At 44.9% G+C, this 16,290-nt stretch overlaps 1 protein-coding gene across 1 annotated transcript; it reads left to right on the top strand.

Moving 5' to 3' along the window:
- The first annotated feature begins 4,024 nt into the window (after window positions 1–4,024).
- On the top strand, window positions 4,025–13,297 carry LOC142575595 (uncharacterized). Its single transcript, XM_075685077.1, has 6 exons — window positions 4,025–4,277; window positions 6,937–6,986; window positions 8,076–8,123; window positions 10,762–10,791; window positions 11,355–11,417; window positions 13,143–13,297. The coding sequence occupies exons 1-6, from the start codon at window positions 4,151–4,153 to the stop codon at window positions 13,197–13,199; spliced, it is 375 nt and encodes a 124-aa protein (XP_075541192.1). The 5' UTR covers window positions 4,025–4,150; the 3' UTR covers window positions 13,200–13,297.
- The last annotated feature ends 2,993 nt before the right edge of the window (window positions 13,298–16,290 follow it).

Below are 16,290 nucleotides of genomic sequence, written 5' to 3'. Positions count from 1 at the left end.
CACGCAATGCAACAGGACGAGATATGTTATAACAGGCCGCCAACTCAATCAGCGGCCACATTCTATTGCTTTCTTTTTTTGTTTATTTTTCTTCTGCATGTAATAACCTAGATAGACACCGGACGCTCAAAGTTCCGTGCCAAAAAGAAAGTCGCGGTGAAGGTGGTTAATGTGTATTTGTACCGCGGATATCTCTCGCATAGTTTTGTACCGCATAGTGTCCCACATAATTTTGTCCAACATTGCCTTGTCCTGCGTACCACGCCTATTTAGTTATCATTCGGCACATCTTTGTGGCGTGATGCTTTGTTCCGCAAATCATTATCTCTCGTACCTTCGTCCCGCATAATTATGCCCCGCATAACTTCGTCCTGCGTACCTTGCATATTAAATTTTCGTCCGGCATATTTTTGTTGCGAGAGATTTAGTGCCGCATTGTATTATTGTCACCACGTAGTTTTGTCCTGAATGATATTGTCCCGCACGATTTCTCCCAGCATATAGTGCCGTTCCGCCTCGCCGTTGTTCCGCTTGTTTTTGGTCGTAAAGATTTGTACAGCATAGTTTTATCCCACATAGTCGAATTCAATTCTGTTGCATTTATTCATTCCTTTACATGAAAGGAAGGAATGTTTACTAAATTTTACTGCATTTAGTAGCTGGACATGGGGAATGCTCCCTCGACACTATGGCAACGTACCATAGCATGACATATCTGACAGACATGTATAGGGTTTACAGCAACAATGAGGAATTGAGGCACAGTGATGAAGAGGAAGCCATACATTAAAAAGAAAGAGGTAAGCAGATTTACTGTAACTTGCAAATAATATGCACAGCTTTTGGAGCTCTAACACAAAGCGAACAAAATAAAACCAAACCAAGATAAACAAAATGCAAGCAAAATATACTTTACATTAGACATGCTAAAAGAGGTACTTGCAACAAAGCGTCGTTGCTTTGCTCGTGCAAAGTACATTTTCGAATCGACGCAAGTACCATAAAGACGTCACAAATCAAATGATCGACGGCTTTAGAACTTGCAGTGATGCATCGTGTACAGGTATAAACATGGCAGACAGATTTCCGCATGATCATTGGATCCGACGATAAAAAATATCAAAATATGGGGTTTCGCCAAAACCACGGCCTTATTATTTGGCACACCAAAATGAGGCCACTGCGAAATAATTTCTACCACATGGGGGTTCCTTAACGTACACCTAAATGTAAGTACACGGGTGTTTTCACCCCCATCTAAACACGGCCGCCGTGGCCCAGATTCGATCCCGCGACCTCATGTTTAGCAGCCCGACACCATAGCCACTAAGTAAACACGGCGGGTGCCCCCCATCGCCCACTATAGTGCCAGTATTGCCACTATCACTGCCGAAATGTTTGCTTTTCTGGCGCAAGTTCGGCCCAATTAGCAGCTTCATTCTGCCCCCTTCGTCGCTTGGCTGCCTGGGAGAACTTGACGCTTTTTCTTTTTATTTCTTTTCCTTTTCTATTCTGCTTTTGTTTTCATGTCGTGCAGGAAATTTTCCAAATTAATACAATACTCGGCAAAATAACAGATTTCAGACTTCCCATAGAAGTTTTCTGCTTCAGAAAATTGCATAAATGTATAATCTGGGGCATGTTCCACTAGTTAATGGACATTCGTGATGAAAACACGGATAGAGTTACTCGCGGAAAGCCTGAATTTTGGGCGAGCAGCTGTTGTCGACTGACCGGGATCTACGGCCAGGCAAGTTCGCAGTATTTCCGCTAGGTTCACTACGTTTGGTGTCCGCGAATAAATCAAATCGTATTTTTCCATCACAAATGCCCATTAATTTGTGCTCCAGGCTTCCAGACTATATAGCTTATATTCTGTAAGACAGGAATATTCAAGATCAACCTTGAAATCTACGACCTTGCAGAGTTTCCTTTCTTTTCTTTTTTTCTTTTTTGAATAGGAAGATTTGCTACGTGGCAACAAAAAATCGAAATGCGCAACGCTCTACATTGTGCAGGCACAGCAATAACGTCTCCGACAACTTGTCTGACATCCAACGATTGCAGTCGTCTAGTAGTTTCAGTTTCGTTATAAATATTAATTGTTAGCACCTTTTGTATGCTTGCGTCTTCCAGTGAAGAGTCACCAGCCGGACAGCTAATATACACTCTAAGAAGAAAAGGAGGAAATGGGGTATTGAGGTTGCTTCTGTAGGGGAGGTACTGGTCTGCCACAACCATTCCTCCCCTTAGGGGATAAGTGCGAGGGGATGGATTGTTACTCCCCATGCGGTTACTCCTTCGAAGACTAACAGTTGCCCTTTTCCGATGCTCCTCAAGGGAGTAAGGGTCATTCATTCCGATGCTCCGCAAAGGTGGAATTAATGAAATTAGGCATTTATACTCTGATAACAAAATTAGAGCTAAAGAAAAAGGTGCCGGAAAATAGGATCCGAACTCACATCCTGTCACTCACAAGTCAGGTACTCTTACCGCGTCACCACAGAAGGGTTTTCTTCCTTTCTGTTATTCTGCGGCTTCCTTTCTTCTATCTATCTATCTATCTATCTATCTATCTATCTATCTATCTATCTATCTATCTATCTATCTATCTATCTATCTATCTATCTATCTATCTATCTATCTATCTATCTATCTATCTCACCCGAAGACAGCCAAAAGACGTTGTTCTGATGATCGTTGCTACAGTGTATGGGTGCTCTACGATTGGGGGGATTTGATAGCTCAGACCTCTCAGCTGCTCAATGCTTTCTCTACAATTTGACATTGTTTGAGCGTACTACAAGGTGCGGGTTCATTGTCCTCCTCTTCCCAAACGTAACGCCCATTCTGGTCAAGTGAAAGGATAATGTAATAGAATTTAACAAGAAACTTCGTCCTGAGGGACTCTAGTTCGGTTCAAATATATATATATATATATATATATATATATATATATATATATATATATATATATATATATATATATATATATATATATATATATATAGTGAGAGAGAGAGAGAGAGAGAGTCGCTTGCGTTGCCGCTGTTTTCAAGACTGTTTCTCTGCGCGAAAATAACAAGTGAGTGTCGTCTTCACCGAGGCTTGAATCAGGGCGACAGCTTGCGTCAAGCCTGTATCGGCGCCGTCAAACACGTGCCACAAGTTTTCGCGTATTTTCACTCTTCTCTAGTTTCCAGCCCGTGCGTTATCGCTAGGCGTGTGTCGTCGTGTTGCGCGGATTACTCTGGAAGAGTCCACAATCAGACTTCGGGGTAACTGTTTGCCAGAAGGCTGGTTGTCATACGTGGTGTGGGACAGTGGTTAGACAGCAGCGTTTGACAGTTAATCGCTAATGAGCAGGCTTACCAATATATAGCCACATACAATGACATGTTGCTATGGACGTACGTTAATGGAGAAATGTGAAGAAATAAAGAAAACATATAGTTAAGGAAAAAGCGCAAGAGCGGCGTATATAATGCTCAACAAAACAATTAAGAACTTCCGAACCGCTTTACCTCCTCGACTCTTGTACAATGGTCGCTTGATAATCAGGGTTACGCCCCGCCAGCCCCTACCGGCATAAACACCGCGAAGTGTGTTGTCTCTCAATTAAAATAGCGAAAAAGAAAACAAAACGAAGTATTAGCCACAACGTACCGCTTGGAGTAAGTGCTAATAAAGGGCAACATTTCAATAATGCCCTATCCGTAATCTGAGACCTGGTTTTTAAGTTCAAGTGACGTCTGCTTTCATCCTTGAGTTCTGCGCCATCAACAAGAGATCTGGTGTCTTGTTTTTATCAAAGAACGCTCCCACCCCCTACCCCCGTCTTCGACGCATATATATATACACACAACGATCGTTGTGCGCATGCGTGCACGCCACCTTGGCCCCGCATCAGGAGGGCTTTTATTTGTCCACGGGCGGCACGCGCTGAATTCAGCGCGCGTGGCACGAAGATAAGTGGGTTTATCCACAACGGGGTCTTATCCGAAGGGCCCGGATATGCGGCGGACCACGCGTTGTTATATAGAGGGAGCAGAGAGAGCGGCGATCCAATGAGGGATTTCTTGATTCACGGTGCACTTGAATAGTAGAGCGCAATCCGTCTCGCACGTGTGCTCCGAGCATCTTGAGAACCATGGCCAATCTCTGGGCCCTACGCTGCGCCGTGGTCCTGCTGGCGGCCGGCCTGGTTACTGCCACTGATGAGCATAGCGCAGGACCGCAGGGACCCGGCGACTCGGGGGCAATTTTGGAGCGATTGGGTGAGCGTTTTTAGGTTTGGCGATCGCGTTCGGTGGGTCTCTAGCGCTTTTCTTCTTCTTTTTTTTTTTCAAGTGTGTCACGCTGCATGCCATAAGCTAAACGGGGGCTTAAGTATATCATAACGGCCGCGATTGTTGAAATGGAGTCGGTGCATTAAGGTGGCAGTAGGACGGAGAGTAAAGTCACCTAGTGTAGTTAAAAATGTAATGCGCTATAGCCAAAGTGCGGGGACGTTCGACGGATGGCAATGGTGTGTGGCCGAGTGCAGGTTACGCTGACGCCATTTAACGCGCTTCTAGTTTATGTCTTTTTACTTGCGATACCTAGTGATACACTCAGTTACTGTAGCTATACTTAGTGTTTGCGCTAGTTCGTAAGGCTTCCTGTCTGAAGTCTCTCATACCTTATTGTGCCTCCGAGACGTGTGCTTAACCGGTGTTTTATTTGCAATAGCGAACTACGTGACTAGTCTTTGCACTGGTTCGTATAATCTTGTCTGAAACAGCTTGCGTACCGTGTGTTTAATTAAAAAATCAAGAATAGGCGGGAGGGGAGGGGGGTACGCGTGACGCAACGTTTGGCATCGTGATCTCTGAGGCAACGGCCACCGTTACCCAAAGGCCCTCTAGCAGGAGCCTCCCCGCAGCAAACGCAGACACGTCACCACGACGCCTAGTAACTCTGCGTTTACCTATCGAACGTGGACCTGAAACGTTATTTGGTGAGCAGGTGAACGTGTACGGTCAGCGGCGCCATGTCTGCCCAACTTCTGTTGATTTGTGCTTGTCTTTTCGTGTGCTTAATTTAGTATTTATTTTCACAACCATTGCAAATCATCAAGATAGTCTTAGTGCCTACATTTGAAACGCTGAACATTTTCCTCGAGGCTGCGCTGTGTGACGGCAAATGTTGTGCAAGACAAAGAGCAGAAACGGCGACAAACGCCGATGCAAGTGAGCTTTCGTGATGCGTTCATATATTGTCACGAACGTGTGGAAAGTACGACTGTATGAATACTGGTGCGAGAATGTAAAAGAAAATCTAAGTGAAAATTCGCATGAATCAATTAACACTACCTTGCTGAAAGTGGAGACTAATAATATTAAGTACAGTCCCCGTCGCGGCCTGTCTAGAGCACGACAGCGGGGTTCTTCCGAGGAATTCGGCACCGCCTACAGGAGGAAGCTGGAACAGCACAGTTGCTCCTGAGCACGCGCTGCCTTGTAGGCAGGACTTCGGCACTCGCGGTCACAGCCATGCACGTTGGGCATGCGCGGATTCAGCGGGCATGCGACAGCACCCAATAGTATAACTTTAAACGTTCTTGGTCCTTTTTTATGCAGCCAAAGCTAGCCGGCATAGAGCTGCATTATTAATATCTCTGCATGCTTCAGGAAATTGGTTGTGTCGGGGACAGCACAGAAGTCAAAGCGGCATGCTTAAATGCCAGCGGTTCTGATGTATAGAAGAGTAATTGTGTCGTTATAGTGCACAAGGGGACGCGAATAAATATAACAATAATAATCATAATAGTTATTATTATTATTAGTAGTAGTAGTAGTAGTAGTAGTAGTAGTAGTAGTAGTAGTAGTAGTAGTAGTAGTAGTAGTAGTAGTAGTAGTAGTAGTAGTCCTATCGTTGTTCGTAAGCATTGGTGCCTTATTCATCATCAATCACCAACTCATATTCACAGATGTACAAGCGCACGGTTTCTTCTCAGTTGACGAGCGGTTCCGTAGCAGGCCACACTGATCAGGAGCCGTTCCTGCTGCCATGACCTTACAGACTTACAGCTATCGCGGTTCCCTCCTGTCATCGAGCAAAATGGTCAGGAGCGGCATAAGGGTGCACACGGCTATTACAGGGAGTGTCGACGCCCTGTCTACTCGGCAGCGCATGTTCAAACGAAATTGCGTTGTTCCAGCTTCTTCCCTGTAAGCAGCGCCAAAGGTCTCAAAAAACGCACCCCTCCCACCACCCTAGACCGCCGCGAAGGGAACCGTCACACGCTTATGTATCGAAAAGAACGCGGTTAAATGGCATACATGGTATTCAGGAACACGATTACGTGAAGACATCGCCAACAAGTAAGCAAAACGGGGAAAGAGTTCTATGTATAGTCTGCTATGGACCACAGTCAGTTGCACTTCGCTCCTCTAAGAGGCAGGTCCTGGACCGAGTGAGCTCCTCAACAACACTTTGCAAAGTGGCGAGTGTGGTTTAAATTATGATTCCGGGAGCTCAAAAATTTGTGGATATGGTACCCAAATCACCACTGACTTTTTTCTTTATTCACATTTGCATAGGAGTTTGCAAGGGACTACGTACTGCTACTTCAACATTTTTCTCATGCCCTCATAATGATTTACTATACAGGCGATGAGAAGCCCAATCCAATTATTTTTTTGTTCCATCTCACTCTCTTCTCACCTTATATCTTTCTCTATCTCTTCCTGAAGTAGGTTTCATGGCTCGATACGCTGACTGATACCTGTTGACTAATCATAAATGACAAACGCGAAGCAGCTCGTAGCCGACATCGTCCATATTCTTGTCATGATCGATGTGCTAATTGTTCTACAATTCACAATGTGCGCTAGTTTATTTTTTCGCATGTTCTATCCCTCCTGAACTCTAATCGACGAATTATTCTTCCAGAGCAAACGTGCTTCGCCAACTCCCAGATGACACCAGAAGAGAGCGCCACCGTAAGTGTCCTAGGTCATACGGAGCTTTAGTATTGCTGTTATTACCGCATGGACTCGCATGTTGTCTTGTAATATGTCTGGCGCAGTTCACCAGAACATCACAGTGAAATTTAGGCATAAAAGGGCTATTAAAGAGGAACACTTCTACCGTTTAGACTGGCAAAGTGTACTTTTAAATGAAACTTTTCTTTATTTCAACGTGTGAAGTCGAATACTAGAAGAGAAAACGAAGTTTCGTCTCCTTTTTTTGTTTTTTGTTGTTCTTTTTTGTGTGCCGGAACCCTTGGTCCGGGACTAAGACTGTAACATCATGAATTGTACATAATTTTTCACTTAGCTGCCCCGTATATTCTTCGGTACTCTCATCCTGCTAAAAAAACATGAGAAAGCATTCAGGGCATTATAAGCTGCACCATACACCTGGTCCTTGTGGCTTCTGTGCACACGTTAATTATGAGCCTTTAGAATAACCTCGAGGACTTCCTCAATTATTGTTTGTATTGTGTCAGCCCCGATATATTACACGTCATCGTTTACGCAGCTGCTTATGCCCTCAAAACAACATCAGTCACTACTGGAATTCAGGCCTCTCCCGGCAGTGGAGGATGCTGAAGTTCAGCTTAACGAGAGCACCTGTTCGTGTTAGGCAGCTTATTCTTTACACTGTGTTTGTCGGATGCCAAACGGATGTTCACCCGCAGGGTTCCTATTATCCGAAAATTTGACTTAACGACGTTCGTCTTAACTGAAGTGTAGTGCGTACAGCCGAGCGCCTTTTACAACGAAGTGTCTGGGGCTTCCGAAATTATTCGCTATACGTGTCACTTCATTGTAAATGCTGCGCACTGCACTACTCACAATATAACCTGGAGATAATTATCAGATAATTTCGTTTAGAGGCCTTCGTTGTAGAGGCGTTCGACTTCGCATACATCTAATGCTAAACATGCACGAAGGATGCCGCCTTTTAGTGCACGAATCAAAACACCTTTTGCACCGCCGTCTAAACTCGCCAAGGCAGAAGCCAGCCATGTGATTCTGCGAACGGCTCAGTGACGTCCTCTCCACGTGCACACATTGTACTTCCAGGTGCTGAACCTCCAGAGACAACAAGCCGAAGAGCACGGGTCTCGCCCGGTGAGCGTGGGGGAGGGTAGAGTGCAGTCGCGCTCGTCACGCCTCGCCACGGCCCAGTGCGGAACTAGTGGCATGAGCTGGAGAGCGAACATGGGAGGCCGGCTGCAGCTAAAAACTGGACACCTGGGGGACAGCCGGGCATCGTCACGGCCACCATCGCCGGCGTCACCTTCATCAGTCTATTTCTTGTCCACTGCGCGACAAAAGTCACTCGTGGTTAACTGCAGTTACCATAGAGATGTTGCCTACGAAAATCACTAGAATAAGCTCCAGCGCGGCGATCGTTAAGGCAGCTACCGGGGGAATGACGGATTCGGTGCATCGATCTGTTCTACATTGAGCATTGGGGATTGAGACGTTCCAGTTGCAGTATTTACTGCCCCTCTTCTTTCTAAATATTCAACGACTCATACTTTCCTAAACAGGCGCGGGTCACACATGTTTCGGAGCACACGCATTTCCATTGCGACTCGTTGCACTTACAGGATAATATTCTGTTACATTTGCAAGATCGGAAAGCCGTTTGATACCAGAAGGACAAAACACGAGCCTGCTCGCGTATACTACAGCCAATCATTCCCATGCCACATGGCTTAGCTGTCATACTTTTAGCTCCGGTAAAACGCAAAGGGCCAAGGTTTCATCTACAAATTTCTTGTAACAAGTCCTATGCTGATATCCTCTGTACTGCGTCAGCCGATTGCATCCTGTAGGCACGAAATTTCGGATCACGCTACATCATCACATTTTCTGCGCTTTAAGACCGCGTGTTCCTTCCCTCGGCACCCAGCCCGTTCATATCTGCCAGTCCACCGCTTGTATCATCTATGCGTTACACCACCTACCCCGCTATATTCCTTCTAATTTCGAACAGAATGCCAGCTGTTCTGGTTCGCTCACAATTTCATACTGCCCTCTGGCGCGCTGCACTCAACGCGTTGGGTGAAGGATAAGTTGATGCGCACTGCGAACACGCGCACTAACCGTCTCAGGCGCGCACGTAGACCGACAGGCACGTTAAAGGTATTCCCAAAAACTCCGTTAACACCTGTATTTCACCAGGAAAGCTATAGAAGCGTGTTATTCTTTTCGCCCGACTCGCAGGCGCTGCTTCATCGCGGGTCGAGAATATTCCGCGGGACGAAGAAGGTTTCGTAATGCAAATGGAGCTCTGCCTTCGGACACTGCATGCGGCAAGCGGTGGCTTATACACGCGGGAACTCTGTATGGTTCCTGTTGGTGTGTTAAAGCACGAAGGACATAGTGACACGTGTGAGGGAAAGTTGCATCTCGAAGTAGTTAGCATCGTTCTCATACATGGCGAAAACTCAATTTTGTAACCCGTTTTCAGTGCTGAATGTAAAAAAAAAAATACTATTCTGTGTTGGGTGTCGACTTGAACATTAATAAGGAACACCCCGCGCGTCGTAAATCGACTTAAGTTTCCTTTATGTTGCTTACTTCATATTAAGGACCAGTGGCTGGTCCTTAGAGAGAGGCTCGTCAACCATCTTAAAGGCAACAAAGCTATACGGAAGGCGCCCTACAACACAGCCATGCAGGGTGTTCTTCTTTAGCTGCACCCAACTTGAAAACTGCCTGTGGCGGCTGGCACATTTCGAACTCCTGAGCCAAATAACTTGATGAGGCGGTCGTTACTTCTACGAGAAATCAAAATGCTTAATTGACTAGGTAATATAATTACGCTAATTCACTTTTAAATAGTTATTTTACGGCACATGCTTCATACTACGAATTGTACCTAGCGAGTATGCAAGGCATACAGAATCAATACTCTGACCTACGCTCATTTCTAGATGTTTATTTTCAAGGTATCCGACGATATTCATTGGCGTTCCAGTTACTTTTGTGGTTCAGTGCATAAAACAAAGTTTTCCTATAAAAGTGCGCTAGCATTTTCTTACCGCAACATTGAAGGCGCATATCTGAAGACCGGTGCCATCCTAAACCTTATTTGTAAGTCGATATGCCTTACATACTCATTAGCTACAATTCGTAGATAGAAATATGTGCCATGAAGTGGCTAATTAAAAAACTTCACTAGCATGGGTATGATAAATATTCAATTAACCATTTCGATTTCTCGTAGAAGTACTGGCCGCGTCATCGAGTCATTTCGATCACTGGTTGGAATTGATCTACATATCTGTCCCAGGCAATTCTTTGAAAAAATTTGGTGCAGCTGATAAAATAAAATGTATACTCGCTGCGTGTAAATGAGGTTGCAGTGTTACAAGTGATACACATTATTTAACCCTCATTCATGTTTCGGGATTACTATATGTTTTCGATTTGTAAAGCCTCCCAATTCGGTTTCCTAATAACTAGCGTCCGCATGTCAAGTACAAAAACTTAATTTATCTCTCTATCTCTCTCTCTCTCTCTCTCTCTCTCTTTTGAACCTATAGATATATATAGTGAAACCGGGCAACATACGAAACTCAACTTCGGCTATACGCAAAGCGTAGAAAGGACGTTCATGACATCGCGCCTCTTCTATTGTCTATACGAGACAACTAACCAAAATGCTTCTGCAGTTTAATTCGTTAAACATAATGTACTTACGCTTATGAATCTTTCACTGTTCATTTTTTCTCACTTGTCCTTTCTTTTTCAGCACCGGCCGACAGACTTTCTGGAATACGTTGTAAGTTCGCCAATTTATGCTAGAGTTTCACTAAGGTCAACAGAATTTTACAGAGGAAAAGAAAAGTTACAGTTTACGAAATCAGCTAGGGACGTTAGTTACGGAAATAGTTTTACGGTAAGCGCACTGCGCAGTTTGGGGGATACCACAACACCGTAGGCTTCCGGTTTTGAGCGACAGCCTTGTTTCCTGCATGTGTACGTAATCGTGAAGCTATCGCGCTAAACAATGTTTTTATGACCACGCTGCCTTGTTCTGCCTATTTGGACTTGAGTATATATACAACACAGCTGCACCTGCTATATTAAGCCTTTTCTTTCAGGTTTAAGATCACTCCTTTGAACGAATAAATAAAGGAGTCCAGTTCCTTCATTTTCCCTAAAGAGCAGTATTTGATACATTTGGTTGCCTAGCCTAATTTTTCGATTAAGCAAGCCCACTCTGCGCTTAATCTACCGGCATCAGTAATGCAACGAAATCGCCGCTTGTGGCGCTGAGTTTGCTCAGCATTGCTTCGTTTCCCTTATACGCCATGCATTCTTTTTTTCCCTTCGTTTTTTCAGGACCGTCACGCACCCAGCACCGAAATAGCCCAAGGAATCAGGTCGAAGTTCCAGGCGTTCACAGTGAGTGCCTAGTTTCGCAGACGCTAGCAGTTTTGGTCACTGTGGAGTGAGTGAGTGAGTGAGTGAGTGAGTGAGTGAGTGAGTGAGTGAGTGAGTGAGTGAGTGAGTGAGTGAGTGAGTGAGTGAGTGAGTGAGTGAGTGAGTGAGTGAGTGAGTGAGTGAGTGAGTGAGTGAGTGAGTGAGTGAATAGGTCAACGTAGTGAATGATGCAATGATTGATGCAGTGAGTGAGTTAGTTAGTGAGTGAGTGATTGAGCGAGTGCAGTGAATGGGTCAATGTAGTGAGTGATGCAGTGAGTGAGGGAGTGAGTGAGTGACAGAGTTAGTGAATGAGTGCAGTGAGTGGGTCAATGCAGTGATTGATGCTCTGAGTTTGTGCGTGAGTGAGTGAGTGAGTGAGTGAGTGAGTGAGTGAGTGAGTGAGTGAGTGAGTGAGTGAGTGAGTGAGTGAGTGAGTGAGTGAGTGAGTGAGTGAGTGAGTGAGTGAGTGAGTGAGTGAGTGAGTGAGTGAGTGAGTGCAGTGAACAGGTCGTGCCGTGGGTGATGCAGTGAGTGAGTTAGTGAGCGATGTTCAGGGAGTGGGTCAATGCAGTGAGTCAGTGAGTGAATGAGTTAGAGAAGGTGGCAGCGGCATAACCAGAATTTCATCACGAGAAGTTGAAGTAGAGGAGGAGGAATTAAAATTATTAGCTCTTTATACTCCTCAAAATTAGTAATATTTTTAACCCTTGCACAGCCCCACTCGTTGCCGATCCTCTAATGTGGGTTGCACCAGGCCACTGAGGAGCAACAAAATAAAAGCTAATGCCTCGGTCCGGGCTTGTTTTGAACACTCGCCCCCCCTCCCCCCTACCTCGACATGTTGTTAGTGGGGTGCACCAGAAGTGGCGATCATATTACGCAATTTTTTTTAAATTTCGCAGGGCAGTGGTCCACCCCTACCATCTGCTCGAACACTTGTTTGGAGGTTGCTTTAAAGCAATACGCATTTTCTAAAGTGAAGGTCGCGGGTTATATACCCGCATATACGTTTGTGTAGCCTAAATATTTGGCTTTGTTGACGCGTCATGTTTTTCGTGTATTATGGCAAAACCGTGCGCAATCGCTTATTTCTTTCTTGCGTTCTCTTCTTATAAGTGACTATCTGTGAAGCGTTTGTGGAGCTCTTGCGAGAAGTAGATGGCCACTTTCTAAAGTCTATACGTCTTATATGCTGTCAGGAATGTGACATTTTTTCGCTTTTTCTTTAAGTGCGAGTGACTGCCCAGCATTTCGCTGCGAAGAGCTAAAGAGTTGAAATGCTCGACTTCACCAATCACCGCCCTTTATTTATCTAACAATCTAACGTTGTGGAGAAGCCGGTGACACACACTGCGCTTGTTATCAGCATTTACAATACGTAATAAACAAAGTTAATTACTCGTGCAAGTTACGAGGAAGTTACGCAGGGCAAGTGTAGACTAAAGCTCTTTTCAAACCGTGCTCTCTCGCTATTACACATCTGAAAAATTAAACAAAAGAACATTAAAGATCATTAACACCAAGCTTTCCCAGACTGTCATACTCTTGAAGCCTGCCCTTCAAAGTAATTATTAAAAACGGTCACGCCAAGTTGAACGATTGGTTGGGTTTGTGTGTTCGACACATATGTTGCCTGCTTAGTTGTGTATGCGTATTCTCATTTGATTTCCTAACAGTTACGTTTATGTGTTAATTTGCTTACAGACTTGTTTCGCTCTAGAAATGGCAAAATTGATACAGTTTGGTCCTCCAACTCCGTAATGAATCGTCGTTTCCAAGCAAGCAAGACGGGAGATAAATGTATCAACAGAAGACAGCGCTCGACGTCTTTCTAATAAACGAGGTGATGAGGATGAGAATTTTCGCTATTTTTCTTTCTTCCGACATTCACAGAACGGTGTCATTGTGCGAAGTTGTTTTTCTTTCTTTTTTTTTTTGTCATATTTTTGTCTGTGCCACATAAATGAGATGCTTCACTCACGAGAAACAAAGAATAGCAAGTCTGCCATCGATAAAGCGATATACGCTGACCTATCGAAACGTCGGATGGCTTGTCTGAGACACCCCAACGTGGTCAGCGGCAGTGTCTAGGTTCATCTTTTTTTCATGTATACCTCATAGACTAGAATCCGTTGCTCTCGTACACCCGCTTAGAGAAAGCGCACATAATCTCGACCCTAGGGGCCAGCTCTCGGTACAGCCCACGCTGCGCTGCCAGCTCAATGACGGGGCAGCAGACGACAAAACCATTGCGAGCGAACAGGGGCGGTAAGCATGCGAATAAGGAGAGGTCCGGACGTCATCGCGGATCGTTCTTACCGTAGAGTTTCCCACATTATACTAGGGGGAACTCTGGTGCTGCGATCGTCGAACCACCACGAGAATGACTGGAAAAACTTGCATTTGTCCGATCTTCGTACTTGTGGATTTAGACCTTATTTCGGATTCGTCTGTTACGCCTTGCGTACCTCCATTCTCATGAATTTCCAGATCAATCTATACTTTTCCAAGTGCAGAAGACGCTGCGCACACGCACAATCGTTATACTAACTGCAACGGTTCAGCTTGTCGAGGTGGCCAAATCGAAACGCTTCTCGAGGCACTAACTTGCACGCGATAAATTCATAAGGGCGTATAAATGCATATGCCGCTTCTAGATACATGCGTCCCTGGAGTGATGGTTTCAATATCGGACGTCTGTGCTCGAGGTCCTGTGCTCGAATCCTACCGTCGGACAGTTCTAATAATGTTTATTTAATTATTTATTACGCAGTACATTGTTGAAAATGACGAGCTTACAAAGTCACGAAGCCGTTTGAAGCCGGAAGGACGAAGTTTAGGCAAATCCATGTACTTCCCATAATTCCCAATATGGCTCAACCGCCCCTGTTGCAGCTCCTGTAGACACTTGCGCCATAGTTCTCTCTAGCAATTATTGTATGAAACTCTGGAACTATTTCGCTCTCTCTATCAGATTCTGCAGCACATGACAAAATATGGTGGCTACATAGAAGCGCTTCAAGTTATGGTTTATAAAAATTACTAACAGTTCGAATACATCTGTCGTTAGAGCTTTTAGTATAGCTTTCTGACCTCTTACTATGGACACTCAGAAAGCGGCTACGGCTTTCATTGTCTACATGCACTTCCTCAACAAGGCATTCCGGGGAGCTTTCCATATCGCCAGCGCATGGCCAATGATGATTATGTTTTCTAACGGCATCCCCCTCTAATAAAGATAGCGACACATAGTCATCTAGCCCTCTTAATCTGCTTATGTCTTAAGTTTTCGTATCTAGAAATCTGCCTACCACCTGTATTTTGTAATATTACCAATGCATGCAACAGTCCCTCTCCTATCTCCTCCTTGCCTTATTTCCACCAATACTTTAAACGTTCTTTTTTTTTTACCTATCTTGACCGCTTACTAGTTAACGCTCCCATCAGCCATGAACCCAGTGCTTATGGAACGCGGACTTTCCACATATCGGCCTGGCTTAGGTTAATATTCTTGCATCCCACCTGTTCTTGTTTGTTTTGATTTTTTCTGCAGCGGACAGATGCCTCACCCAGTTGCGAATATTTGCTCTTGTGTGCTTTATTTTTTCCTAGGGCACCCAGCTCGGACTTCATAAAGCAAGGCACCGCCCTTTGTGTTGACAACGCTAAACGTTGTGCTACCCTCCCCCCCCCCCCCCTCCCTCTATCAGGTGGATGAAAATCAAACCCCTTCTTCAGCAAAGGGGCTGGGTGAAAAATTAGGTTGAAAACGGCAAAGATTCGGGCGTTGTCTGGCGATTAGAAAGAATGCAGCTGTAGGATACAGTCAGGCTGTCGCAATACACAGTACTCGGCATAGGGCTTCGTACAAGAATTCGCTTTAGTCGTTGACATCCTAAGAAATAAAACGTGCACGCTGCCCAGCTGAAACACAATTTGCATAGATGCACCAGCTAATGTGGTTCGCCTGCTTACCTGACGTCAAGTGGTTTCGCGTGTTTGAAGCAACTGTTCCCTTCGCACGGATCTTTGTGTCACTGCTTTGCAGGACGAAACCCGAACGTCTAGAGAAGTTTGATGAGTGATCCTAATATGAGCGAAAGGTCAAACTTTATCTCCAAACAACAAGCTTTTGTTTTCCAATTAGCCTAGCGTTTACATTAGCAGAGCAAAGTCATTAAGTTGAAGCGGACTCCAGTTGTCTGAGTGCTCTTTCCGAAGTGAAAGGCAGTGGCACTGCGTTTTTGAGGTTGGAGCTCGTGCTGAATTCTTAGGTTGTTACCGCACTAATCTAGCGACCTACGAGAGCTGCAAGTATGGTTTTAGCCAGCACGGAAATGAGATGGGAAGCACATGAGTTTACCTAAATTTTGTCCTTCTGACTTCGAACGGCCTTCTGGCTTTGGGAATTGAACAAAATATTGAGTTATAAGTGCAACAACCCACAATGATTGTTCATGTGCGCAGAAACTTAGGGTCTTCTTGTGTTTAGAAAAGTATTGCTTCATGCAAATTTAGAAAGATTAAATTAAAGTGCAGTAAATACTGGCACACCAAACGTATCATTCCCATGCATGGTAAGTGGCTGAACGACCGCAGCACTGCAGCTTCTAGTAATTATTGTAGGTAACTCTATGGTAATTAGAGATTGCCACAAGAGGCGTGTGTCCTGCAGCGGACACAAAGAACAAAGGCTGATGGCTGATGAGGACGATGGCGATAATGGTGGCCGTGGCGATGGCTGGCACTTACGCAGATCTCAAGTTTATCGCTAAAGCCAGCGTCTCATGTGCTCTGTCTATATCATGTAGTTGTACTCCGCTTCAGACACAGAACCTACGCAAGAAGTTCG

This window comes from Dermacentor variabilis, chromosome 3, assembly GCF_050947875.1.
Source record: "Dermacentor variabilis isolate Ectoservices chromosome 3, ASM5094787v1, whole genome shotgun sequence".
Lineage (NCBI taxonomy): Eukaryota > Metazoa > Arthropoda > Arachnida > Ixodida > Ixodidae > Dermacentor > Dermacentor variabilis.
This window is presented reverse-complemented; position numbering and strand designations above follow the sequence as displayed.